At 44.3% G+C, this 26898-nt stretch overlaps 1 protein-coding gene across 7 annotated transcripts in view; it reads left to right on the forward strand.

Moving 5' to 3' along the window:
* The window catches only part of TLN2 (talin 2), a 1262084-nt gene that overhangs the window by 639959 nt on the left and 595227 nt on the right, over positions 1 to 26898 (forward strand). For all 7 annotated transcript variants that reach the window (XM_085643650.1, XM_085643649.1, XM_085643651.1 and 4 more), the window contains 3 exons: positions 7125 to 7222; positions 8381 to 8510; positions 15724 to 15876. In XM_085643650.1, the coding sequence (XP_085499776.1) occupies positions 7125 to 7222; positions 8381 to 8510; positions 15724 to 15876 (381 nt within the window). The remainder of the gene's footprint in view (positions 1 to 7124; positions 7223 to 8380; positions 8511 to 15723; positions 15877 to 26898) is intronic.

The following is a 26898-nucleotide window of genomic DNA, read 5'->3' on the forward strand; positions in this document are numbered from 1 at the left end:
CTCTACTCACCTCAGCACATACGTCTTTCTTTCCCAAAAAAGTGGCCTTTAAGAAGGTTTTTGATCTTGAAGAGAGAGCTAGCAGGAATGATTGAGATTGGTAGGGCTTAGTGTACAAAGTGTTACTAGGAGCTGGTAGAATCATAGCCTTTATGGGAGGGCATGGAAGTCTCTTCGCAGTGAGAAAGGATATGTTGGTTGAAGGTAGAGATCAAGTAGGCATATGGCTTGTTCCTGGAGGGTATGTTTTTATGTTGCTTGCAGAGTATGTAGCAAACTGTGGATAGTCACTTTTTTGCATTTCTTGCCAATTTCTTGTTTTCCTAGTTGATAGTATCTGCTCCCACAAATTCTGTTCAATATTGTTTCAAAGGGTCAAATATCATTTCCCTTGTAGTATTTAAATTCTATTTAAGCATTTCGTTTTTTAGTGTTGATTTTTTACATCCGAAGCTAAATTATTGCTCAATAAAAACTGATATTAATATTGGGCACCATCTTATTGCTTTGGTTGCATTCTTATGAGTTATTGAGAAATACTATTGTGTTAGGATTTTGATCGGTTTTGTGATATGAGGCCCCTTAAATGCCATCTTTCCACCATCCAGTACAAAACAAAGAAAAGTAGCAGTAAAATGGTAGCGTTTATAGATGGGTATCTCAAAAATATTCAGAATTAACCATTCTGTTCTGAATGGTGAAGCCCAATCGGATTGGTATTTTATGGACACTAGTACACGCAATGGATTTTCCCTTGGCAGAGCCAGGTGTGGCTCCATCATCAGGAAAACTATGTTCCGTGGCACTTAAATTTGGGGTGAAATGTAAATAGATTTTGTCCCTGTTACATCCACCTTTTAATGTGACTAAAAACATTAAGCTTTGCCCTTAATAGTATTCCAAGATATGTTTTTGTTTGTCAATAATTATATCCCAAAATATGAGATGAATTAACAAATACATACATTAAAAATATTTTATTATTAATTCAAGTGACATTATCTAATAAATGATGGAGTCTGTTGATTCCCGCATTTAGTAGCTGATAGCACTTGCTTTAGAATCCAGATACCCATAGATCGTTGTCTTCTGGTAATAAAAGGGACGTTTTTAATGTGTTCTTTGAATGCCGCCATCAACATTGGAGCTACGTGATAGCATTGGGAAAGCAGCCCGCTTTACTTCTGCCCTAATATTCTTGTTGTAATTGATCTCTCCTCTCTCTAGTTAGATGATTTATTTATTTATTTTTAGCTAATATTTATTAAAACTCTTAGTGTACTATAGTTTAAAAAATCTTTTTTTTATCAGTTTAGCATACCATACAGCATGTACGTTAATGATCTCAGATTATCATGCAGTCCTGTGAAAATATAATAATATGTAAAATATGGACCGTTCATAGTAACGGCTCTTTTATGGCCCATCATCTCACATGAAACCCACACCCCTGGCTATTCCTCCACCCCACCCTTCGCCTTACCCCCTCCTCTCAGAACACCCTAGAGTCACGCCAGGCCCCCCTCTTTCTCCCATTTCTTGGGGCATCGTCTGCTCTGGTACACCACCTTCGTGTACTATAGTTGACCATAAAATCTGCAGAGCCCGCAATTTGTTTCTGAGTAGGAGATTTTTTTTGAAAATAGTTGTGATCTTGTTAATACCATATACTTCTGACTCTACTTTTAATCTTCATACCACCAGCTTCTCTGTTATCTCCATTTACATAGCTATTATAGAAGGATAAAAACTTATGATTTGTATTTACTTATTTCCAAATATTGTTAATTTGTATTTGTTACTACTTAATTCTCGGTTTTATTACGGCTAGGGTTGTGTTCCAGTCTTCTGAATGTTTTCTGTCTGTATTTATCTGCAAAAATCTGTAAAAACGGAAAACAGGGAGCCTTAGTTATAATATTTTTAATTTCTTTGGATACTTGATTAAACTGTTACCCCCCCCCCCCCCCCCGTAAATTATTTTCAAAGCCCACCATATCTTTGGCCCCTGGCCACAACACTCCTGCCTTTGCAATCCATAAATTAAATTGAAGAACTTAAGGACGTTGAAGGGAAGCAGAGGACCAAGAAGAAGTTGGGTGAGTGGGTGTACCAAAACACCAACACACGCGAATCGCCAAGCACCGGAGCAGGCGTATTCAAGAGGGCGTGTGCGGCATCAGGATAATGCCGTCTCTGATTACTCAACAGACTACAAATAGCTTGTATGCAGCCTCCTGCAAGCGCAGAGTTTGATCTGTACTGTGATGTTTGAGTAAGAAACATAATCACAAATCGAAGCGAAAGAATTATGATGTGATGTGGGGAGGGCTCCCAGGAATCATCCCAGTAGTTTGGGAACTATCGCTCTTGCCAATGCATCCCATTCGAATAAAGTGTACTGAGAAGCCGCGGGTTGGCTGAGTGAGGGCCTCTAATGGGAGACAAAATACATTTACGTCACTGAGTTTACTTCTTTGATCAAGCTGGAAATTGAATCCATGTCTATCATTCAACTGTACTAATAATTTAGTTATGATCTGCTGCTCAGTGACAGCCAGTGCATAAATGTAATAAGCATAATGTATTTGACATTTATATATCAATCATCTAATAACAGAGCTTTTGTTCTTGTCAGACCACTGCTGTGCATTCTCAAGAGTCGCTAGTTTCCTTCAAATTAGTTATCCATTATGTTGTAAAAGAGATATTGTGTTTCTGTTTTGACTGCAAACTGGAGTATGCACGCATGTCTGTACGTAATTGTGCAGGCATACTCATGCATGCGCGTTTTGTATATGCACATGCATGAGTCTGTGTGTGCATGTTCATGCCTACATGTGTATATGAGTGATATTTCTTCATGCAGGTTTAGAAAGATAAATCTTTGTGACTTTATGTACAGGAATACCTGATAAGTTAATTCAAAGATATAATGTGTAATGACAATAGAAACAGTCCATTGCATGTCCTGAATGTTTGAACAACATGCACAAGCTTTGTTTAAAAGTAGTTTAGTTTAATACCCCAAACAATTAGTTTTCAGTGTTTATGCTAATTAAACTTTGTTTTAGCAATCCTTTGTCAGGATGAAGGGGGTGTGGTCCCCACGACCCTCTAATGTTAATAGTCCTCTGTTAAGATTGGTCCACATTATATGTCCCACTTGCATGTGTTAATGGTCCTTAATGTGATCCCCATTGTTACTTTAAAACTTCAGTAGTGGCTATCTGGCAATGCTTGGATAAACCAATGGCTCCTTTGTTCATTTCAGTATGGGATTGCTTACATTTATGTATTGGGCTGGCCTTATATCAATGTTTCCATTGCGATCCTTATGATTTCTCTACTATATGATAGCTTAGACTCTTCCTTTCTAGGTCTCGCCTGAGCTAGCGCGCATGCGCTACTCTGTGAGACAATTAGTAAGGGCTTTAAACTTTGGAACACATGCTCGTACGTGTGCTTTTGTTTTCTTCACCCGCTATTGGCCTTTGCATGCGTCTTTCTAAGAAAGACAGCACGCAATTGGCCAAAGGCGGGTGCAAGTCCCACCTTCTCTCTGCCCTAGCCTAGGGTCCGCGGGAGCGACCGCGGCTTTCCTCCTTAGTTATGGCTCATTAAGCACAGCGTGCACTTTCAGCTCCAAACGCGGTCGCTTTCACGTGCCGCGTTTGTTTTATTAATTTATTATTTTCTTTGTGAGCCACTCTCACTGCAGGCACGACGTGGTTTTTTTTATTAACGGAGCATTGCGCTTTAATGCGCTTTAATTTTTTTTTTATTAACGGAGCATTGCGCTTTAATGCGCTTTAAATTTTAAATGCAGTACTGGGCTGTACAGAGCCGTCATTGCTATGCTTGCACTACATGAACGGATATAATAGGCTCTTGCTCTACAAGGTCTGCTGGCTGTTTGTTTAGCAAATTCATACAACGCAAACTGAACTCAAGAGTAGTAGAGACCTTTACAAGACATCCAGTTACATTACATCAGCCACTCTCACTGCAGCCATGACGTATTTATTTTTTATTAACGGAGCATTGCGCATTAATGCGCTTTAAATTTTAAATGCAATACTGGGGTGTACAGAGCGATCATCATGCATGATTAATCAATTAATCTCCCCATGGTCCCCCTGTTTACTAAAAACGGGGTGCTAAGGAACATTCACATGCGCTATAAGAAGGGACCACCCCGTTAAATCTGTTTAGTGTTATATCTACTCGCCTTTTTTTGTTTCTAATATTCGGCCTCTTTCTGCTCTCCCATGTGCCCCATTCGAGATCCTCCTCTCCTTCCACATTCTGCCAGCACCCTCCTACCCAATCGTCATCCACCACCACCACCACGTCCACCACCACGTCCACCACCACCGTCACGTCCACCACCACATCCACCACCACGTCCACCACCACCACTACCACGTCCACCACCACCACGTCCACCACCACCACGTCCACCACCACCACGTCCACCACCACCACGTCCACCACCACATCCTCATCCACCACGTCCACCACGTCCACCACCACCACGTCCACCACAACCACGTCCACCACAACCACGTCCACCACAACCATGTCCACCACCACCACGTCCACCACCACCACGTCCACCACAACCATCTCCACCACAACCATGTCCACCACAACCATGTCCACCACAACCATGTCCACCACAACCATGTCCACCACGTCCACCACCACCACGTCCACCACCACCACGTCCACCACCACCACGTCCACCACCACCACGTCCACCACCATGTCCACCACATCCACCACCATGTCCACCACATCCACCACCATGTCCACCACATCCACCACCATGTCCACCACCATGTCCACCACCATGTCCACCACCCTGTCCGCCACCACCCCGTCCGCCACCACCCCGTCCGCCACCACCCCGTCCGCCACCACCCCGTCCACCACCACCACATCCACCACCACCACGTCCACCACCACCATGTCCACCACCACCACGTCCACCACTACCACCATGTCCACCACCACGTCCACCACCACCACGTCCACCACCACCATGTCCACCACCACCAGCACGTCCACCACCACCACGTCCACCACCACTACCCGAGACAGTTTAAGTGTCACTGGAGGGCACGGGTTATAGGAGTGGCAACTCCAGCTGTACATGGCACATTTAAGGATGCGTTGGGTGCGAGAAGGCGGGAGTAGGGGCTAGAAGTATTACACCAGACCCAAGATACATTTTGAAGAGGCGCAATGTCACAGGGGCTCCTGTAAAAGCACTCGCAGCATCTCTATCTCACAGTGGCATACCTGCACGAGCCACTCACTCAAAACAGGCATTGGCATAGCCAAAAGGTCTCGCCTTTGGGACCTTATAAGTGTTTAGCCATGCAACACTTGATGTTGTTGCACCAAGGATATTGTGCTGGATAACTAAAGACTGAAAAGGTCCTAAAGGCGATACCTATTGGCTATGCCAATGCTTGTTTATTAGTAGGATGTGTGAGGGCTGGATCTTTTACATTGACCTATATACTGTTTTAAGACAATGGTACTAGTAGGCCCTATCTTTTTATTCTAGAATATCAGGGCAGTCGTAGGTCTTGTCCAGACCTCTTTTTTTCAGTAATTGCATTAGTACCTGGGAATTTGGGTTTCTCTATTTTGGGTTGTGTATTTCAAATTGTATTTTGGGTTGATGAAGAATATCAAATGGGGAAAATGAACAAAATATATCAGCATATAACATTGGTTATTTGCACCGTGTCCCTCCATGTCTTTGAGCAGTATGTTTGAGTGTTATGATTAAATGTGCAACTGCCACACTCTTTGCAGTGAACCGACTAATATGGTGTCAGGGCAGTGATTCTGACCTTAGTCACTATAGAAATGTTTTTAGGGTTTCTGCTACTAGATTTCACTGAAAAAAAGATATGAATTAATGGGTAACACAACATTGACCAAAGACTAACTTTGGGGTACTTTTTTCCTTCCATAAAGGTAGGTGTGGTGACCTTTTTAGTCATATTTTAGAGCTTAGAGCCTTATCCTGTAAAGATGCAGTATTGAACAAGGCCAGTTGCAATTATCTTGTTTTCTTTGGTCTGATATTCCTTTGACTGTTACATTCAGTGGCATGCAAAATTGAGTACCTCCTAAAACAGTAGAGAGGCAACTGCACAAAATTCATAAGTAAAAAGCAATGTCCGAAGCAATCAGCAAAAATAATTGACTAATTTGGGAAGATGCCAAATTGACATAGAGACGAGTTCGAATGGCTGAACACGGCCTCAGATGCAGTAACCTACTCAGTGAATTGGGCAATAGAAATCTGAAGGACACTCCACACATGTCTTATGGGACCCTTAGAGAACTTGTGTAACTAAGTGACATATGAACCAGGACCGATTGCAGAAACAAGTTCCCTTCAAAACTTGGGATAGTACTTATGAGTTGTCTGGCCCTGAAGAAGGTAATAACCGGGCAAAACGTGTTGGCTGCATAAAACTGTCCGACTGTAAATGAAGAAATTACGGGAATAAAAAGAAATCACAAATTATTAAAAAGGCCTCTCGATTTATCTATTTTTATTGATTGCTTAGCACATTGCTTTTTACTTATGAATTGTGTGTAATTCCTCTCTACTGTTTTAAAAGCTTGGTTATGAAAGGCATATTTTGGTGGCTAGCCATTTGAGGTGGGCAACAATTAGTTTTGTAATCCAAAGAAGTCTATAACACATGTAGTAGTGTGGTACACGAGTCCCCTGGATGCCAAAAATGTAGCCCCTGTATAGTCTGAAATTATTCTGTCATAGTCCGTGCAATGTCTAGAATTTTCAGTTGCAGACAAAGTTATTCAAAATGTGACAGACTTTGTGGAGTTGGAAAGCTGTTAGCAAACTTTATGACCTCTGCAGGACTTAGCAACTATAATTATACATTTGCACAAATGGTCTTAATACCCCCTAGTTTTCAAAACTATATTTATGAGGAAGTTGTGGTCAATTTAAGAATAAGTTTTTACTCAATTCATTGTAATCAATTTTTATTATTACCTATACTTTCATTTGGTGTGTCTTACTATTTTTTGGATTTTAACACACACTTCTTTCCTCTCCTACACAGCTTTTGACTATGGTTTATTTTTGTCCGATGAAGATCCTCGGAAGGGTATATGGCTGGAAGCTGGAAGAACACTGGATTATTACATGTTACGGAATGGGGTAGGAATATTTCTATGAACATCAAGTTCTTTGTTAGTTGTAATAAAGTGATAAAATGTAGTGTGCGCTTTCCATGTTTGTACTTGAGTATTCTCCTAAAATAGATGATTTAAACGTCTTGATAGGTTAGTGCATGTCAATGAAATCTAAATCCTCCATGAAGATGGTTTCTCATGGTTATACAGTGGTCGCATCAGCACACCTACTCTCGAGTGACATAATGGCACTCACATACGAAACTGGGGATGAAAAGGAGATCACTCTGACTTGTGGAGGACAAAATGTAACAATCTTTCAATCTCTTGGGGTAGACGTTTTTCAAGTGCGTCCGGTACCAAAAAGTTTCATATTGTGGTCACAAGGCAAGAGCTTCACCTTGCAGCAGGTCGACAGCTTATCAGAAGATGATTACATGAAAGAGCATACAGATGGGTTGCAGCTGTTTGGGAAAAGAATCACAGCGATTAGTTGAAGAGTGAAACTATCAAGAGCTTTGCCTGCCTGTGTGTCGATGCCTACCTCGGAGGATTGATGTACCTGGCATATTTTCTCCCAAACTGCCCCGTTACATCTTCTGTCTTCTCAACTTCAGAACCTGGCTAGTGGGGCAAATTATAGTCTTTCCGTTTGTGTGTAGAGTAGTCCATGCAGGTATAACTTCAGGTACTGAGCTTTGTATCACTCCAGTGGACACTACAGGATAGAGGCTACTGGTAATGAAACCTACAAATGCCGCTAACCCCCACTGCGTAGTTGTGGAGCTAGGTCTCGTCAGAGGCAAGCATTGAAAAGCTTTATTGGATATTGTGAGGCTGGCAAGATACACGATGAGTAGGTTATAGCAGTGTGGGAGTTCATTTTGGAAGGGAGCAATAGAATGGGAGACATACTGTAACGCATTCAAGAGATCTTCAGAAAGCCCGGACTGCAGTAGAGTCAGTTGTATGTTGGAAGGACCAGATTCTGTTCCAACCCCTGTCACAGAGGCATGGCCTCTCAAGTACTCGTCTAGCTCCCTGAGAGACCATTCGGCTTCAGTAGGAAGTTCTATTTGACTGAGACGTTTGTAATGTATTGTTCTGTGTTTTATTTACAGAAAAACATGTGGATAGTATCAAGAAATGTCTATGGTATGGTAATATGCGTCTTGTCTTCTAGGATATCTTGGAATACAAAAAGAAGCAGCGACCTCAGAAAATTAGGATGCTGGATGGAGCAGCGAAAACCATCATGGTGGATGACTCAAAAACTGTTGGAGAATTGTTGGTCACCATTTGCAGTAGAATAGGTGAGTTTGAAGTGGAATGCACTGGAAGCCATTATGATCTGCAACAATATCACCCGCTATTATTTGCAAAGATTCACCCTCCAGTCGCATAATATATTGAGAGTTTAAATTTGACATATCTTTTGAGTCTATTTAGCATTTTGCATAGATCTTTCACAACACCATAAGTGAGATCCAGGCTTTGTAAAGAGTACTAAAGGGATGGCAAATGTTGTAGGGGGTCCCAACATAACCACCTACAAGAAACACACGTTACTCAACTCTGTGACCACTCTCCGATAAACTCTCACTCCGATCCTACCCACTATCAGAGCAGCACTTCCTTCATGTCCTTTTTATATGAAAAACAATACATATGTCTTCGATTTAAACTTTCTCTCCACAGTACTCCGTTTTAGGTCCACCTGAAATAAGTTTTTCACTGACCCCCGCCACCCTGCATTCATACTTCCTCCTCCTCTGTCTTTCCATGCACTCTGCCCAACCTGCCTTTTTCACGCTTCAGACCCCTTGGAGGTCAAATATTTTTGTTAGCCGCTGTTTTATCACTCCAGGTGCTCACTGTGACCAGCACAGGAGAAGGTTATTTCCCAGCTCACTCTCCTCACAATGTGAGCCCAAGGTGACTGCAAAAGCCATGTCTCCAACGTCTACCAAGAGGTTTAAAGCAACACCGCTCACTTTACCCCCTTTCCACAACTACTCCTCACTGAAATTTGTTTACGTACCTCTCCATGGACACCGTTGTAGGACTTGCGCTTCATATCTTCTTTGGTCTTGCTATCCAAAGGGCCTAGGGAATCGCACTGGGGTAGGGCAATCTTGGCCTCAGTAACCCAGCATTGGGTGTCATGGGCACAGGCGAGGTTCTATGATCTGGTCCATACAAACAAGTGAGGCCTCTGAGAATGTTTTCGCAACCTAAACGTGGCTTGTAACCACAGTCCCTACAGACACTTGACAGCCCGGAGTCAACAAATGAGTTAAGCCAGAGAATCCAGGTTCATCCAGGTAGCACAGGCTGCCTGCCACTCACGCACCAGAGGATTGCTGTGGGGTGGGGGAAGGCGGCATGCTAGGGCAACCAGCCTCATGCGTGGTTTGCCTGCTACGTCTCCAGTAGACAGCACATGCAGTATTGCTGTATCCATGCTGACAGCTACATCAACTGCTGAAAGGGGAAAAGAGACGGGCCTCAGTGGTCTATCACCCACTTCATGAAGAAGGGTCGGGGGGATTTCCATTTCGTTTTGGTGGGGGTAGGCGCGAATAGGATATTGCTCCTCCAGTCGAATGCATGGTCACTTTTGTAGCAACATGTAGTAGCAAATAAAGAACTTAATATTAGAACTTCAGATGTCAAACATGCAGTTTAATAGCTGTTCCTGAAAGAGTGCATTCTACCTCCATGCCCTGCTGGACTTCCTGTGCTGTGTGTTCCGACTTCTCAGCCTTTCCTCTGCTCTGTGGGAGCCCTCCTGCCTGCCAGGGCGATGCTTATGAACACAACCGCCTGTGCATGGAAACAGCTAGTTATGTGGGATGGGGCTTTTACAAGATTACAGATTAAAGACCGCATTCTTCACTCTGTCCTGCTTTGAGAGTTAATTCAAAACATCTGTTACTAAAAATGTAGTTTTTTTCCAAGTCTATGAACAAATTTTTGATAATCAGGTTATAACTGTTTTTCTGCACTGTATGTGTGGGGAAAAATATGTTTTGTCGCCCAAACAAATATTGGGTTTATAAAAAGCACAATTACTTCTTAAATGTGTTTCTTCCCTGCAGTTCCCTTACATAAGTTTTGTTTTAATTTGATTCACAATGCAGTTTAAGTTTCACACTTGAAATCCCAGTGCTGCTGCATAGGTCAGGCCTTGTGCCGACTGTTATGTTCCCGTCTTGGTCACAGATGTTTGTGTGTATTGTGTGCACTCACATGATAGACAATGTAAGTGAAATCACCATTACCATGTTGTCATCATTCATAACAAAGGCAATAGATGCTAAATTTGTAGATCTGAATACACTTAAGCACGCCTAGGTGACACAGAGAGAGCCCAGAAATGGACTCGTAAGTGATGGTGGGTCAGCTCTTCAGTGCCTCAAAAATGAGCCCACTGCTGCCCTACCTCCTCCAAAGTCTACTTGGGAAGCTTGAAGAGAGGGTCATCGAAAGATGTTGTTTTTCATGAAGTGGAATAAATAAAGGCCATGGTGGATAGGCATGTTTTGTTTACCTCCTGTTTTTTTTTTTTAATTAATTTGCTTGAACAGTGATTATATGAAAAATTACTCTAACAACTTTTTCTATGCAAGCTAATGGACCACGATGGCTGGCTATTGACCGAGTACAAGAGTTTATCATTTGTATAATATTCATTATCTCGTACTTTATCCGAGTTACTATAGTCATGCGGGGCACAGGTGACACTTGATCGCTTCAGGTGTAAGAAAGAGGTGTGCAAGAACAGGAAGGGCCGATGCTGATGATTAGCGACTTACTTATATAGGCAAACTGTCCGACATATGAAACAAGTGGGAGACTTTGGGCGGTCCAGCAGGATATTTCTTCAGCCACAATTGATTTGTGTTGGTTCAAATGATTTCTTAACTAAAAATGGTACTCCATCCTCCTGCTCAAAGACGAAGGTTGCATACTTGCTTTAAAAAGACTGCCTACCACTGAAGTTGGGTGTGTGGGTTGCAGCTTTAGTTATGGTAAACAAATCATCTTTCAGCCAAGACATTCAAAGAATATAGGTGATTTTGTACCGCAAGCCTCAATGAAATGTCCATTATGTGATGGCAGGATGGTTGGCGCTTGCACGATCAAAGGTTGTTAAGGGGCTGTAAGAAATCATACACTCAATGCATTTGCGAGGCAGGAAGAGTAAATAGAGAAAGAGCTCATTGTTGTGATAGTAGCGATGTAAGATGGCAAAGTATGCTTCGGTTGGGCTCAGGCCCAACCAAGATTTGCCCACCGTCTAAGTACTTTAACTTACTAACAGAAATAATCTTCTGACCATGCTCCACCTGTCCCTTGGTTGAGCTAAAGGCAAAAGAGAAGTCAAGAAAATGGTGGGATGCTGTTGACATTGTTCTGTTCCTAGATAGTTTGGTTGTAATAGATACAGTCTCCTCTAATTTCCTTCAATGAGCTCTTTACCCATGCTGCGGACCGAATATGAACTTTTTTTTAAAGCAGTATCTAGTTACTAGCACTAGTTGGTGTTGTCTGACGTCTGGCAGCCACACTAGAAGTGATGCATTGGATCCTATATATGGCTTCCAAATCCTTGTGATGTCTGTTCCTGGCCTCCCTGCATCCGCAGATGTGGGCTCCGTAACCACTTATATTTTCACTGTACTCGTATTCTATGATTGTTGTATTGTCGACCTACCTCCAGCATGCTCATGGCTTGGCTACTGCCCCAGAGGTAGAATTTTCAACAGTGGATGTTCCAGCCTTTTCAGCATCCACAAAGAAAGCTGATGGTGCATGCTGCATTTCGAAGCATACGGTAAAGGTGAGGATGTACTGTTCTATCGATACCTTATCTGCCAAGAAGACGTCAGGTTGGTAGCTTGCCTTTTAATGAGGCACTGATGGATCATGTGTGGCACAGACCTGGGATGAATCCCAATCTAACCCAGCAGTATATAGGTTTGTGTCATGAAAATACTGACCTGCTCCCTTGAATTGTCCATTTGTCTGTGCATCCCTTCCCGCAGCGTTTAATTGTGTAAGCCTCCTCGACGAACTTTGATGCGGGTAGAACTGCTCCTGTACTGCCTAACATAGTCAAAGAGGTTGAACTCTCACCGGTACACTCCACAATACTTCACCCCACTCTCCACCATTCCACTCTGACACGCCACGCTACTCTCTTCTACGCCTCTAACATTTAGCCTTGCTGGTGTACAACATGGCTAAAACACATTGGCAAAGCCAATAGCTCTGGCATAGGCGAGACCTATTGTGTTTGCCAATGCTTGTTTATTTTGGCAGTGGTCCAGCAGCTCCCCTAACAATAAAGGTATACAAAAACCATGATAGACCAAAGCAAGCTTTGACAACGTAAAAAGGCTGGCAGTCAGTATCAGGCCAGTTGGCTTTGCCAATTTGTGTTTTCCACAAGATATCACTTCCATACCATTGTCAGCAGAGTTTCCACCGTCTCACCACAAAAGTATAGCTGATTTCTGCCCAAAGCAACATATATGTTGTGGTCTAATATGTTTTTAGAATATGCCTGGTAGTGTGTGACCTTGACCTTGGGATGTGCACTCCCATCTGAGCATTGACAGAGCATCAGAGTACATAGCAATAGGCCTTTTGTTGTATAAATCCTTGATTGTGGATTCCTCTGTATCTGGGCTTCTGCTTGTATTTCCTTGCAGTCTCGTAGTGAACTTCAATTTAAATGTTCAACTTTAATGAGTTCCAAATCCGGGTTTCTTTTCTAACATTCATCGACCTGAATCATGTTTTCTTTACCTCGAGTAATCTACGCATCCAACAACTAGTAGGAAATTTGAGCTGAAATTAGAAACGTTTGACAACCTGCGATTAGAAACAAATGTCGCCTCGACAATAGTGCGGTGCTTTCTGTGCCCTTGGCACATCCTTGCACCTCCAGCCTCCTGACCGGCTGCTGACAGGGCCTGACTCTGCTTAGCTCCTGTGATCTGACAGGGTGAGAGTGAAGCATCAGAATGAAATAGCCCGAACGACACAAATATGTCCCCACCTTTCCCCATCATAAGCATGTGGTTTTTATGGGTGTGGGGATAGGCTTCTGGGTTGAGGCTGTAGTTGGAAAACATTTCGTTGAGACTTGCTCGTAGTTCAGGGTCATACGCCTGAAACTAGCCCAGGCCATCCACGCCTCTCAGAGGTCCTCCGTTACTGATCGAGGAGGCATTAAACGGAGTCACTCAAGAGGTTGCTTCGTGGTAGTCTTGTGCGTGAGGTAGCCCCGCAGGAGCTACTTGTTGGTTGCTTCGTGGTAGTCTTGTGCGTGAGGTAGCCCTGCAGGAGCTACTTGTTTACAACGCTTTCCTTTGGCCCTGCTGGTAATGCGGTCATTAGTTTCAGTTGACATAGATTTGTGGTCTTTGAAACCTGTGAGCATATGGCTGAAGTTATGACACTGAGAATGGCCACTGTTTGTTTGTGCTGTCTCTAATTTGTTTTACAGCATTCTTTTCTATTGTTTTTTTTGGGGGGGCTCGCCTAGTGTCAGCTGGTCTGTTCACAGTTGTGGACTGTACCAGTGCTTGTGTTGGGTTTTGGGCCAGACCATTGCATATTATTGGTTGGCTTTCTTGTCAATCACGTCCTTGCTTTTTTATGGTTTGCCTTCCACTTCTTCTGTTGTCCCTCCCCTGCAGTATAGCGTTTTTACCATCCTTTTTCAGTTTTTGATTTGAGTCCTTCCACTGCTTAATACAGAGACCTACTTTTTAGGTTTCACCTAATAAAGAAATCTATTGTTTTAAATATAAACCTAAATGGGACTTACATCCCGCATCCTCTCTTTCCTGGCTTCTCATTGGTTTCCGTGCATGCCACTTACCTTTCCTCCATTTCTATTGGCTGTAGCATATTTCCTGCATTTACAAATGCTTGTTCCTTGTCTGCCTCTCTTATCAGTTTCCTGCCGCCGAAATACTGTTAACATCCGCTTTGGTGGAACTATATTTTCATAAAGTTTTGCCTTTTATTCTTGTAGCATATTTATAAAACAATTTATCACCTGGAACGATTAAGTGATTTGCATAGAATCACAGGATGCTGCGCGGCGCTGCCGAGACTCAAACCGGGATCCCCAGCTCTCGAGTCAGCAGCTCTGACCGCTGCACCATATCATCTCCACTCCTGTGTTATTTGTCTGAGAGTTCTTTCCTTCTTTGGGAAGATGATTGATGAAAACAGCTCTTTATTCATTACATAGGCGAAACCGCCTCTCCCTCCGCACCCACCCCTCCCTGCCCTCCACGATCACTTGTCAGCGGATTTAGTTGGCCCCCCATGTCTCCTACTTCTCCCCATTGCACTATTTTTTATGTAATTCTACCCCACCTCTATCCAGCGCTCCCCTGCTGCCCTCTGTTTGATGCCCCCTTTCCATTGTGTTTGCTCACTCTCCCGCCTCTCGTATACCACCCTGGCTGCATTTGGCTTTGCCAGTGCCCGATGTTTGGACAGACACTGCATCAAGCAACATGATGGCATGCATCACCTTGCACCATGCAATGGGTGCCTCTCTTGAGACTGCAGAATGTATAGAAAACAGTGCTTTATAGACTTTCTAGGTGGACATTTTGAAAATAGAGAAAATAATATTTTCTATGCTTTTAGCATGGATGGTCACCACTACTTGTTTAGTAAATGCGGGGTGCATAACAAAAGATTCAAGCACTGGCAAAACCAATAGTGGTGACCACAAAGCATTAGCAAACCAAGACCTAGTGTCTAATCCCATGCTTTTTTCAGTTCAGCAGGTTTTCTGCATCTTTATTCAGCTTGTTTCCATCTCGGATTTAGCAGCCATGGTCAGATCCTCATGATCATCTCTGCTAAGGAGTGTCTTCTGTCCCCATTGCATGTCATTCTTTTTTTTTTTTACAGCATGAAATGGTATTAAAGATTATAGTTAAAAAAATATTAACTAGCATACATGTACATCAAAGAAAGGCTTAGCATGTGAAATAGTATCTATGCAGATCATGCGTCTGATAGAGCTATGAAAAGACCTTTGTTGTTCTTCAGGTCATTGTATAGAAGCTCTAATAAGTCATTGAATGCTTTGGTTAGAAAAGGGGTATTTCAACTCTGGGGTCTGTGCTAGAAAGTGACAGGCTCTTGCTAAGCATTTAACAAACTCCATTTGATGTAGAATTGGCAACTGATGGAGTGAGTTCTTAAATGAAGTGTGCATGCTATAGTTACTGACCTATTCGTACAGTCACCTAATGTAGTCTTCAAATGCAGGTTTTTGTTCACTTTTCAGCCAGCTCTTCGTGATTAGGCACCGTTTGCCAACCCCTCACAAACATTTGTCGCCATTAATCCACGCCCGCATCTCCTGTTATATAATGTGTTCCTTATTTGCAATGTGTTTCGCCTTTTATAGTTCTCCCTATTCCCATGGGGTAGATGTAGGTGAAGTGTTAACCCTTTTCCTGATGCTATTTATTTTAGGAATTACAAATTATGAAGAATACTCTCTAATACAAGAGACAATGGAGGAAAAGAAAGAAGAAGGAACAGGGACGCTAAAGAAGGACCGCACACTACTCCGCGACGAACGAAAGATGGAGAAGCTAAAGGCAAAGCTGCACACGGATGACGAGCGTGAGTAACATTTGGAGTTACACAGGGGTGTAGATATATCTACACGCGACAGGGGTGAAATTTAGAATTTCATATGCATGGCTCTGAGGAGACATAGAACGAACCCTACTGGTTTTAAGAATGTATTTAAAATTAAATCCTTATAAAGAAATCGTAGAGCCCAGAAATCATGGCAACGTTGAGATCTGAAGAAAAGCAACCGGGGGGAAGAAATCCACATATCAGACAGCCAATTAATTTTTGCATTTATAATTAGTTTTATTTTGAGATGGTCTTTTTCCAGCTGAATAGTACATCTTGTACAATTAGAAATCCTTGCATAATATTAACTCCAGTTATAATTTAAGGAATACCTTTTTAGCTTAAAAAAACAATTTGTGTAAGGGAGCAAAAAATAATTATATTTTTATATTAAGTCATTGCACGATTAAACAAATTGTTTTCTTGTGCCAGTGGACAAAAAGTTATAAATGTAATTTAGCAGTGTATTTTCTGCAGAGAATGCCTGTCGCTACTGTCAGTGGGGATGGTGGGGGACCGCATTCGATTTCAGTGAATACTGTTGGTCCAGTCTCATGTACCAGATGTGCAGTAATGCTGATGAACCTTGAGGCTGTTCAGTTGATATTGAGCCCAGTGATTGACTGAAGGTGGTAACGGTGAAACGCCGTGCTGTTGAAGGCGCGGGTTTTCTCATCTTCAAGACTTCTTTTCAGGTTTGATGTTTGATGTTCTGATGGTAGACGGTTAAACTCTGTTCTAAATGTGTCCTGAATCCTAAAATCCATGACAGCTAGAAGCTCAGCATGCTTTCGCATAAGTTTTTAAGTCTGCTTGAAATGGAAAGAACCACACAAAGGTTCCCACTACATTATATTACGTGGATCTCTAACGAGGGATGCTTGTGTAGCGCAGCACTATGAATAGAATTGCACCTCTGTGCTATCTACGACATGGGCTAGGTGTGTTTGCACCAATGAAGATCTGTGTAACAGAGGTATGTGGTATTCCTTTTTAAGAGGTTCAAGTGTCTTATCTCAGGGTTTATCAATTGTTGGACAGCGTTGCACATGGAGCATCTGACCACCGAAGTGTTGCATCTGCTCTTGGGTTTGCATTGCAAGAGATTCACATTGAATGAGCAAAATTACTGGTATCTGTGTTTATTCCCAAGCATTGCTAGGTGTTAGTTTCAGTGTGATTGAAAGTACTTTGAATACAGAGACCACATATGATTTCTCCACTAAGGGAAAAACTTGACTTCCACAGCTTTGGACCTGGAAGTCTTGCTGCTGAGGTCTGGTAATACGCAACCGAGAAGATAATATTTAGGGACACTCTCGCCCTAAGAATTTGTAAAGTCATTGTGAAACTTAATGAGTGAGTGAACTACTATTGGGCAGCTGGCTTATGAATTGCAAAGCATCCACTGGCTAAATCGTCTATGCTGAGGATCACACAATCATAGCATTACGCTTCCGAGAAGATGCGGAGCAACTTCACAACTTGTGGCAAGGCTTGGTAGCCTGTAAAGGACCAGAAAGGAGAAGTTGCCTGTTTGTTGTTTATTTATTTTCGCTTCTACAAATGACCAGGGAAGAGAGGCAGAGAGAGGCGCATTAGCCCAATTGAAGGAATCCTACAGACTAAACTCCTCAACAGTGTCATAATGTCATGCAATACTATGAAGTATCCTTTCCCACAAACCCAGTATAAAGAAAACACAACAGGTTCTGTCAGCATCTGGCGCCTTCTTTGCAGGGACCAGTATCAGTTCCTTGTTAGATGATTGTTATTTCCTGGATGCAAGCATTCTACAGAAGCTACTCAATAGATGGAATCAGACCCGTCTAATAAGATGCATCCACAGCTCCAAATTAGGTGCGCACTTCTAGTTTAAGTTGCAGACACCATCCCATCAGGAGGGGAAAGACATTTAATAAACTTATCACTCACACAGCCCACTCACCGGAACACTACTCACACTTTCACAAAAATAGTCGCCTCCCTGCACAGCAAAAGCCAGTTGAAAGTCACTTTCTTGGTTTATTCATCTCCTTAAAAAGTAGCTGTCATCTAGTTTTAACAAGCATTGGCAAAGCCAATAGATTGCGCCAATGTAAGAGCTATTTGCTTAGCCAATTCCTTAAATTTGGTGACATAGAACAGAGGAGAGTGGAGTAGAGTGGCATCGAGTGGAGCAGCATACAGCCGAGTGGCATAGAGTACAGTGGTGTAGAATAGAGTGGTGTGGCGTAGAGTGGTATAAAGTGATAGAGCAGGGTGGCATAGAGTAGAGTGGCATAAAGTGTAGTGGCGCAGAGTGGTATGGAGTGAACTGACATAGAGTGCTGTAGAGTGGCCTTGAGTAGAATAGAGTGTAGTGTAGTGGCATAGTAGTATAGAGTGGAATAGAGTAGTACAGTTGTGGGTGTAAGTAACTAAAGCGTCGCTAGATATGGCAGATAGGGTGAAAGCAACATAAATCAGAAGCCGAAAAACATCAGAGAGGTGCAAATGAATGCAGTGTCCTGAATTAGTTAATTTTAAAGAAAACCCAATGTAGGGACAGCGCCGGCCCTGGGGCTGCTGGGAAGACGACTCTTATCTCCCCCCCCCCCCCCCTTTGCCCCTGCTTGCCCCTGACGCCCTGGGGATACTGGCGGGCGGGTGCGGACGCGGACACTAGGGAGTCTCGACCTCCCTGAAAGCCCTCTGTCTCTTTTGTTTCCCCCTCCTGACTTGCGACCCCCCGCGCACATCGCGCAGTCCTGCCGAGCCCAGCCTGACAGCCAATGACCCTCCTGCTCTGCCGCAGACCGATCTCCCCCCCCCCCCTTCTTCACTCCCCCTCTCCCCCTCAGCCCTGTTTGAGTTTATGACCTTAACCCTAGCACATCTTTTTGCTATGCATACACGGGATGGATAAGGACTATGATGCTGCACACCAGGCTCGCCAGCTCTATGCGCTGCCATATGTGTAGCTGTGAGCTATACCGGGTTATCCTTGCCGCGCTGCGGCCTGCACTCTGAGCGCGCTGCTGGCGTTCGACCACCCGGAGGCCTCTACATTCTGGGGACATGGTGACGTCCGCTGGGTCACTGACCTGGGGCTTGGGTGGCAGCCGGCATAGCTGTGGAGTGGGCTAGATCACAGCGCCATCCTCTACCGTTGATAGCATGCACCTGCGACACCTCTAAAACTAAAAAGCACATACGTAACATTCCGCGCCTACTCCCTTTACAACGCACACACCCCCCCTTCTGCGCGCATGTTATCCTGAATAATGCCGCCGGACCTCCGGGTTGTCGGCTAAATGGCTGTGTTCTTATCTCTGGTGATGTACACTTTATTTAACTGCTTTACCACCTGGACGGTGAATGTGCGTTGTAAGATGACATAAATGTGCACAATAAAGGTTTTCAAAAAAAAAAATAAAGAAAACCCAATGTAAAAGAAAAGCCCATCTTTTGAAAGCATTCCTCACCCTTGTTCGGTAATTACAGAGCATTAGTGAAGCGTCAATGAAAATGGCAGATAGGGTGAAAGCAAACTAAATAAGAAGCTGTATGCCAGTATTAAAAGTAGGAAAGCACATTGCATGTCCTGGAATAGTACCGAAACGCTTATTAAAAAAAGTGTGCTGAAAAACAAGACGAGGAAGAATATATGTACTTGGTCCATGCTCCATGGCGGAGATAACACAAGGAAGGAAGGGAAGCCTACAGCAGCACAGCTCTTGCGCTGAATAAGCGAGAATTAAAATGTTATGAAGCCTTGCAGACACATGAAGAGGGAAATGCACATCATCTGTCTATGCTTCTCATTCGCCACAAACCTGCCCTCCCTGGAGGCTCAATTCTTGAATCAGGAGTAGTCATTGGTCGAATTCTTAGGATTTTTAATTCCATGCTTTGGTTCCTCATATCATGAAACCCTCCCTTTTAGGGGATGAGTTGCGCCAGGTTTAATATCTTAAAAGGGGGTTTCCCATCCAATCCTCTGAACTATAGTTACCGGAGTGTGGGAGTGGCTAGAATGCGACAGAAATCAAAGAAGCTGTTTCTCTTGCAAGGTAAACGTAAAGGACCCCGCTTTGTACCCCAGAATACCCCCACACACAGACTCTGATGTTTTATAATAATTAGCATTTACTATGTGCTCATCTAATCTAGATCATATGATGTAGGCTTATAATCATTTTACTGGCTAGCGGAGTGGTTATGAAAATGGTCAAAGTGATTGAAACAGAGATCCCAGACATTGTTCATCGCACATCCTTCTTCATCTAGCCAGACCCCCCTGGTTACCTTGCAGCATCGTATTGTCTTGCTGTCTGCTGTCAAACCATGTGATATCCGTGCGTAGTTGTCTCATACCCCAGGGTCTTCAGTTAAGTGTCCTCAATAGACATCATGTCTCCAGCGACTGGTGCTTCACTGGACCCTCCGTATAAACCCATCTCTATGGAGCTGACGTGGGTCTTCTCGCTTGAAACCCGGTATTTGTAACATTTGACTGAGAATGATGTGTTTATAGGAAGTATTTGCAAGGTTTAGTTTATGTTACATTTAGTACCCGGTGCAGAGACCAGAGCTTCGAGCAAGGTTATGTTGTAGAAGAGCTGTACCTTGTAGCTGCAGCCGCTGTTAACATACAGCAGGCCCACAATCCCTTTCCACTTAAGTAGAGAAGATGTGACAGTTTTGCACACACAGTAATATATTATTCTGCCACCTTTGCACAAATACAGCAAGAAACGGACATTTGATCAATCCCTCATTATAAGGCATAAGCTTTCTCTTGTCTTGTAGTCAAACACATGAAGGCCTGTAATGTACATTCACATCATCAAACATGTATAGAAAAGCGCTGCACACCACGCCTATCCAATTCCAAGATTTGTGTTTGCAATTAAATTAAAAGACTGGACTAGAGAGCTCTGGGTTGCCAGTGCATCAAGGTTAAGACAGCAGCAGATGTGGAGTCAGCTTTGAGAACTGCAGAATAGTGCATACATGCTCGCCCAGTTAACCATGATTCTTCAGCCCAGCATCCAAAGGTAAGCTGTGTAATGAGTTACTTCAACATAAATGGAAGTCCTCCAAGCATTGTGAGCTGACAGGCAGTACAGGTTTCAGCTGGGCAATGGGTAAGACGGATAACGTTGTTTGATCAGTGTGCAAATAGTGCAAATGACCATGTTGCCTGATAGATCACAGTGGTTCGTGTACGTTGTGTAGAGGGTACGACAGCGAAGATTCTGAACGATTAAACTATGCCAAGCTATGATTAGACCACCACAGCCTGAAACACAAGAATTCCAAACCATGCACGCTCTGAGGTGGTCGTTCACCAGCGCCTCAGCAAACATCCGGAATGTTCTTCCGCATCAGTTACGAACAGCTCCGGATACCATAACATTCCAAAAAGGTCGGGAGATCTACCTTTTCAAACCATTGCTTGGATGAGGTTGTCTGGAGCAAAGAGCAATGATATGTAAAATGCTTCTCTAGCCCTGCTTATAAGTTGTAGTCAGCCTTACTATCACTTTGTGCGTTTGCAGGTAAACATTTTGAAAGTTTGCAGTTATTTCCACCAACCATCCAAACACCTCTACGACACAGGACTTCTCCTTGCACGCATCGCATGCATATACAGAAGCAGATCAGGCGGATGTACATTCTCTTACATCGCTTTTGTAAAGCGCACAGCTACCTTGAGGAGTTTCCCGCCGCTGGATAAATGCAGATAGGGTGTCCCAGGACAAGGATCTAGAATAGCCACGTCTTCAAATCTTTACGAAAGACAAGTAATGAATTGCAGTTTCTAAGATCGACAGGCAGAAATTTTGGCCCACGTTAGTCAAAAGAGCGGCCTTCATGCGCGTTAAACGAAACCTTGGCACAGAAAACAAAGCATGACTCTAGGATCTCAAGGATCAAACAGGCTGATAAGGAACTACCAGTTCCTGAATGCATCGAGGAGCTAAGCCATGTTTGGCCTTGAACGTATACCACAGTGCCTTAAACGCAATGTGTTTAGAGACCGCGAGCCAGCCAGTGCAGTTCCTGAAACAGATGGGAGACAGAAGCATATTTCAGTATTCTAATAAGCAGCCTGGCAGCAGCATTTTGAACAGTCTGCAAGCGGTGGATCGAAGTCTTATCCACACCCAGGTAAGGCACATTGCCGTAATCCAATCTGGACATGACTAGAGCTTGGATTACAGTCCTTTGTGCTGCTAGGGGCATTAACCAAATAATCTTTTTCAGCCATTTAAGGACCGAAAAGCAGTTAGCAGTAACCGTAGTCACCTGTGGTTTCAAAGAAAGTTTATAGTCTATAAGAAAGCACAGATATTTTTAACCTTAGTAGACTGGGTGGGCAAAGTCCCCAAGGATTCCTACCAGTGTGTCCAGCCCTAGAGGGAAGTGTTGTTACCCAGGACCATGACCTCAGTCTTGTCACCATTGAGCCTGAGCAAGTTTTTATTCATCCATGAGGACATTTTCCTCAGGCCCAGTTTCAGTAAAGATGGGTCATGGTTCTGAGCCGATGATAAAGAAAAAATATTCTGTGTCTTATCGACGTATGAAAAAGGGTAAGCCTGCAATTCTTTATTAAATCCACCAATGGGCGGACATAGATGTTAAAAAGCAAGGGGATTGAAATGGAACGCTGTGGAACACCAGAAGTCAGGGTTTGTGGCTCGGATCTCACATGAGCCGAAAAGACCTGGAAAGTACCGTCTCTCAGGGAAGAAACAAGCCAACTCAGGGCAGAACTTTCAAGGCCTAAAGACTCTAGTCTGCCAGCCAGGATAGTATGAGCCACTGTGTCGGAAGCTGCCCTCAAATCCAGCCGAATGAGCGCGGCAGTACCTCCCGTGTCCAGATTTGTCTAAGGTGTACTGTCACGCCGAGAAGGGCAGACTCAGTGCTGTGCGCAGCCCTTAAACCAGACTGCGGCGGATGAAGAAAAAGATGGGTCTCAACTAATGCAGTGAGTTTGGCGCTGACATGCTTTTCCAGGAGTTTGGAAAAGAATGGTAAGAGGTAGAGAGGGCAAAAAACCGACAAACCAGAGGGATCCAAATTGGCTTTTTTCTAAAAAGAGGAGAACCAAAGAACGCCTCCACCTCCGAGGCACAATCCCATCCCTTAATGATGAATTAAGGAGCTCCAGAATCACAGTTAAGACCGCTGTATCCAATAGACTGAGCTTAACTGGGGGACGAGGATCCAACTGAGAACCCGACATAATAGACGGTAAGACAGTCAGGAGAGATGCAAGATCCAAAGAAGGTCAGGAGAGATGCAAGATCCAAAGGAGACCATGCACCGAGTATAACAGCAGCCTCAGTCTTGTTTGCCGGGTGATTAGCCTCAGCTAGACGCATAACACAGGTGTCCATGTTTGAGTTGGGATCTGTATTCACAGATTCTTTAGCCAGTTGCGAGTGAATCTTGTCCACTTTTTGTGGGAATAAACGAGCCAACTCATCACACTGGCTTTGTGAAAGAGGGGGCGTAGGCAAGATGTTACTAGCATCTGATCATTCTTTCGCCACCTTAAAAAGTGACTTCTGAAAGCGTTGGGCATTGGTCATTTTTTCTGTATAGTATATAGCGCGAGCAAACTTACAGAGAGCATGATACCCTTGTAATGCCTCCCTATATTTAGTCTTGGCCTCATCATCATACAGCTTCCTCTAGTGTCTTTCTAACGCTTTACAATTTTTCCTTTCTAATCTGAGTGCACCAGGGAGCCGGTGGATGAGTTCCGCCCATATATTAAAAGGTTGTTGGTAGGATGATATCAATGGCCTCATTGAGTCAGTGATGAATTAAAGTTTGGTTTAAATTGGGCTGTTGTAAGAGAATGGGCTTTGTGCTAAGTAGTTGCTCATTTAGTGCTGGGGCGGTAAGTTTGGACCAGTTCTGGACTTTTGATTTCAGATTAAACTGCGCTGTGGGAGAAAGGGACGAGACCCTAATCTTAAACGGCACCGCAAAGTGGTCAGACCAGCAGAGCTGAAGAGGGGGGTTTATCATCAGGTCCTTTATATTAGAAAAAAGAGGGTCCAAAAGGCGCCCCGCAGCATGAGTAGGTGATGAATTTACAAGTGACAAAATGATAAGAGACAAATCTTCATTAAAGGATGAATTCAGGTCATATGGGTCCTCAAGATGGAGATTAATATCCCCAAGTAGACTCGAATTGGCAATATGCAAAATATGGGGGGGGGGGGGCAATAAGTCAGGGTGGGCAGTGCACTACCTACCGGGGTGCTCAGGAGGACGCTAGACCAGTGAAGGGAAGTGTAAATAGTAAAAGCTTCCCAATCAGGGATCCGGAGTTCATTGATTTTGCATTTGTAATCTTGTTTCTAATCTTCTAAAGTGTGGGACGGTCTCCTCCTCTCTTGAATGCTGCAAGAAGCTAAAGAACTGGCTTTGCAGTTAACAACCTACTATAGGTAGGGCGAGGCACACACCTGTTCAGTGCCAGCATACCCTCGCAGGTGACCGTGCACTTTACAAATACCCATAACACATCAGTATAGGTAACTATTCAGTGTTTTCTCTCAGATATAGAATACTTTTATGTTGGTCTAAATGTATGTGTGTGCTCATTGATAGCGCTCCAATACTACAATAAAGCAATGCTTTGGACAAATATTAATAATCATCTGCAGTTTGCAAATACCCGATCCCAACCAAAAGTGCTTTGCTCTTCCTCTGATGTGATGCTACGCAGAACGTCCATGTACCATACTTCTAGCCAGAAGAGGCTCCGGTAAAGGGTCACTCAGTGCAGTGTTCTGACTGGAGCAGTTCTTCTGGATAGAAGTTTTCAAGAATGTGGTCTGGAATTTCAAAATTAGCTGAAACTGAGAACAAACGGAAATTAAGAACACTGATTAGAATCAATTCATATGTGCTTTTTAAGTGTATGCATAGGTCATTTGAGAGCAGATAAGCAGGTAGAATTCATGTGGGATGAGATTTTGTTCAGTGTCTGGTGTCTTTTTTTTTTTTTTTTTGAAAAACCTTTATGTTAGATCAGTGACACAGCTATTCAGCCGACAACCCGGAGGTATGGCAGCTTTAGAGATTCAACACATGCTTGCGTCCACATATCACTGACAGGAGAGCCAAAGGTTCTATTTTGCATAAACATAAATACAACCCTAAACACAAGCAAGGCGAAAAGTACTGTAAACACCAATAGAGGTTCCCATCAGGGGGGACGAGCCCCATCACGTCCAACAGGCACAGATCTATAGTAAGGCAAAGGAGGGAAAGGCAGAGACTCTAGAAACAATCACATATCAGCGGGAAAGTCAAAGCCGGAGAAAGACTAAGGGGAAAGTTGCTCCTCGGGCGGATCCGGGTCGGGGGGCAGGCATATGTCCCCTCTGTACTGGTTCCATGGCCCCCACACAGCATGCCATTTCCGAGGGCGCCCCCGAGCACAATACACTGTCTTCTCCCTAAACATGTTCCAGTCCATGTTTTCCATCCACGCTGTCAATGTGGGCGGCCTATTGGAGCCCCACAGCCGAGCGATATCGCGCTTGGCTACCATGTTCCCCAGGGTCACCCACTGAGTCTGTGCCGCGTTGTGGTCAGTAGGACTCCAGACATTCAGGAGACAGCATCGCGCCTCAGGCTGCATAACAATTCCTGTCACCTCCCCCATCACCTCGTGGACTTGCCTCCAGAACTCCATTATCGCACCACATTCCCAAATAATATGGAGGAAGGTACCCACCATACCACAGCCTCTCTTACATAGGCCCTCCTCAGAGAAACCCATGTGGACCAACCTGGGCCCCGTCACGTAGACCCTATGGAGTATTTTAAGCTGCACCAGCCGCAGGCGCGCGGGGATAGCGACCTCTTTGGGAGAAGAAACTGCGTACTGCCAATCCTCATCATCTAGTTCAAGGCCGTCCCCTATCCATTGGGCGCGCAACCCTAGGAGAAGATCCGCCCGAACATTGATAAGCTTCTTATAAATGAGCGAAATCGTGCTCTCTGGCATGTGACCATCCAGGATCCGATCCTCCAACGGAGAGGACTCGGGCACCTTCTCCCCCTCCACAAGGACTGACCGCAAGGCGTGGCGCACTTGTGCATAACGGAAGAACTCCGTGCTCCCCAGCTCGTATTCCCTCTGCAGCTCCTCGAACGACTTTATCTTACCCTTAACCAAAAGGTCTCCAACCCTGGATATGCCAATCAAATCCCATTTCTCGAACCCTTTTGTGCGCCAAAGCTTCCCCAGAATCTCGGAGTCAAACAGAGGGGTGGCAAGGGTAAGCTTACCCCTCCAGCCCAGCGAGTCCGTCGCCACCTTCCACACATGGACGGCCACTCTGGTGGGCCCCGTGAGGGTGAGGTCCGACGATTTCGAATACAACGCTCTGTGGTAATTACCCCCACGGAGCAACCAGCGGTCCATGGCGAAGCCAGGGCTAAGCGCCGGACCATAGACACCATGGTTAATCGCGCTCAACTGGGTGGCCCAGTAATAACGTCGAATGTCTGGAAGCGCGATACCACCGTCGTACCACGGAAGCGTCAACTTAGCGACTGCGATACGCGGACGCCCGTCCCATAAGAGCGCGTGCTGGTGGCTTTCGATCTCACGGAAATAGCTGGCCGGGACCAGGTCAAGAGTATTCTGCAGGGCATAGAGGAAACGGGGAAGGGACATCATTTTAAACAGTGCAGCGCGGCCAAGGAGGGAGAGCGGCAATCGCCGCCAGCCCGCCACATCCCGCCGTAGGCGCGCCAAGGGAGGGAGCAAGTTCTTCTCGTAGCGCAAGATGGGGTCGGTGGAAATATAGATCCCCAAATACAAAAAGCCCTGCCGGGCTATCTGGATCGAACAGTTACGCGGAACAGGCGGGACATCCCCACACAGGACATACAAGTGTGACTTCCCCCAATTAATGACTAGGCCCGAGTTTCTACCGAAAGATGTCAAGACGTCACAAACCACTATCA

The sequence above is a fragment of the Triturus cristatus genome, chromosome 3_1 (assembly GCF_964204655.1).
Source record: "Triturus cristatus chromosome 3_1, aTriCri1.1, whole genome shotgun sequence".
Lineage (NCBI taxonomy): Eukaryota > Metazoa > Chordata > Amphibia > Caudata > Salamandridae > Triturus > Triturus cristatus.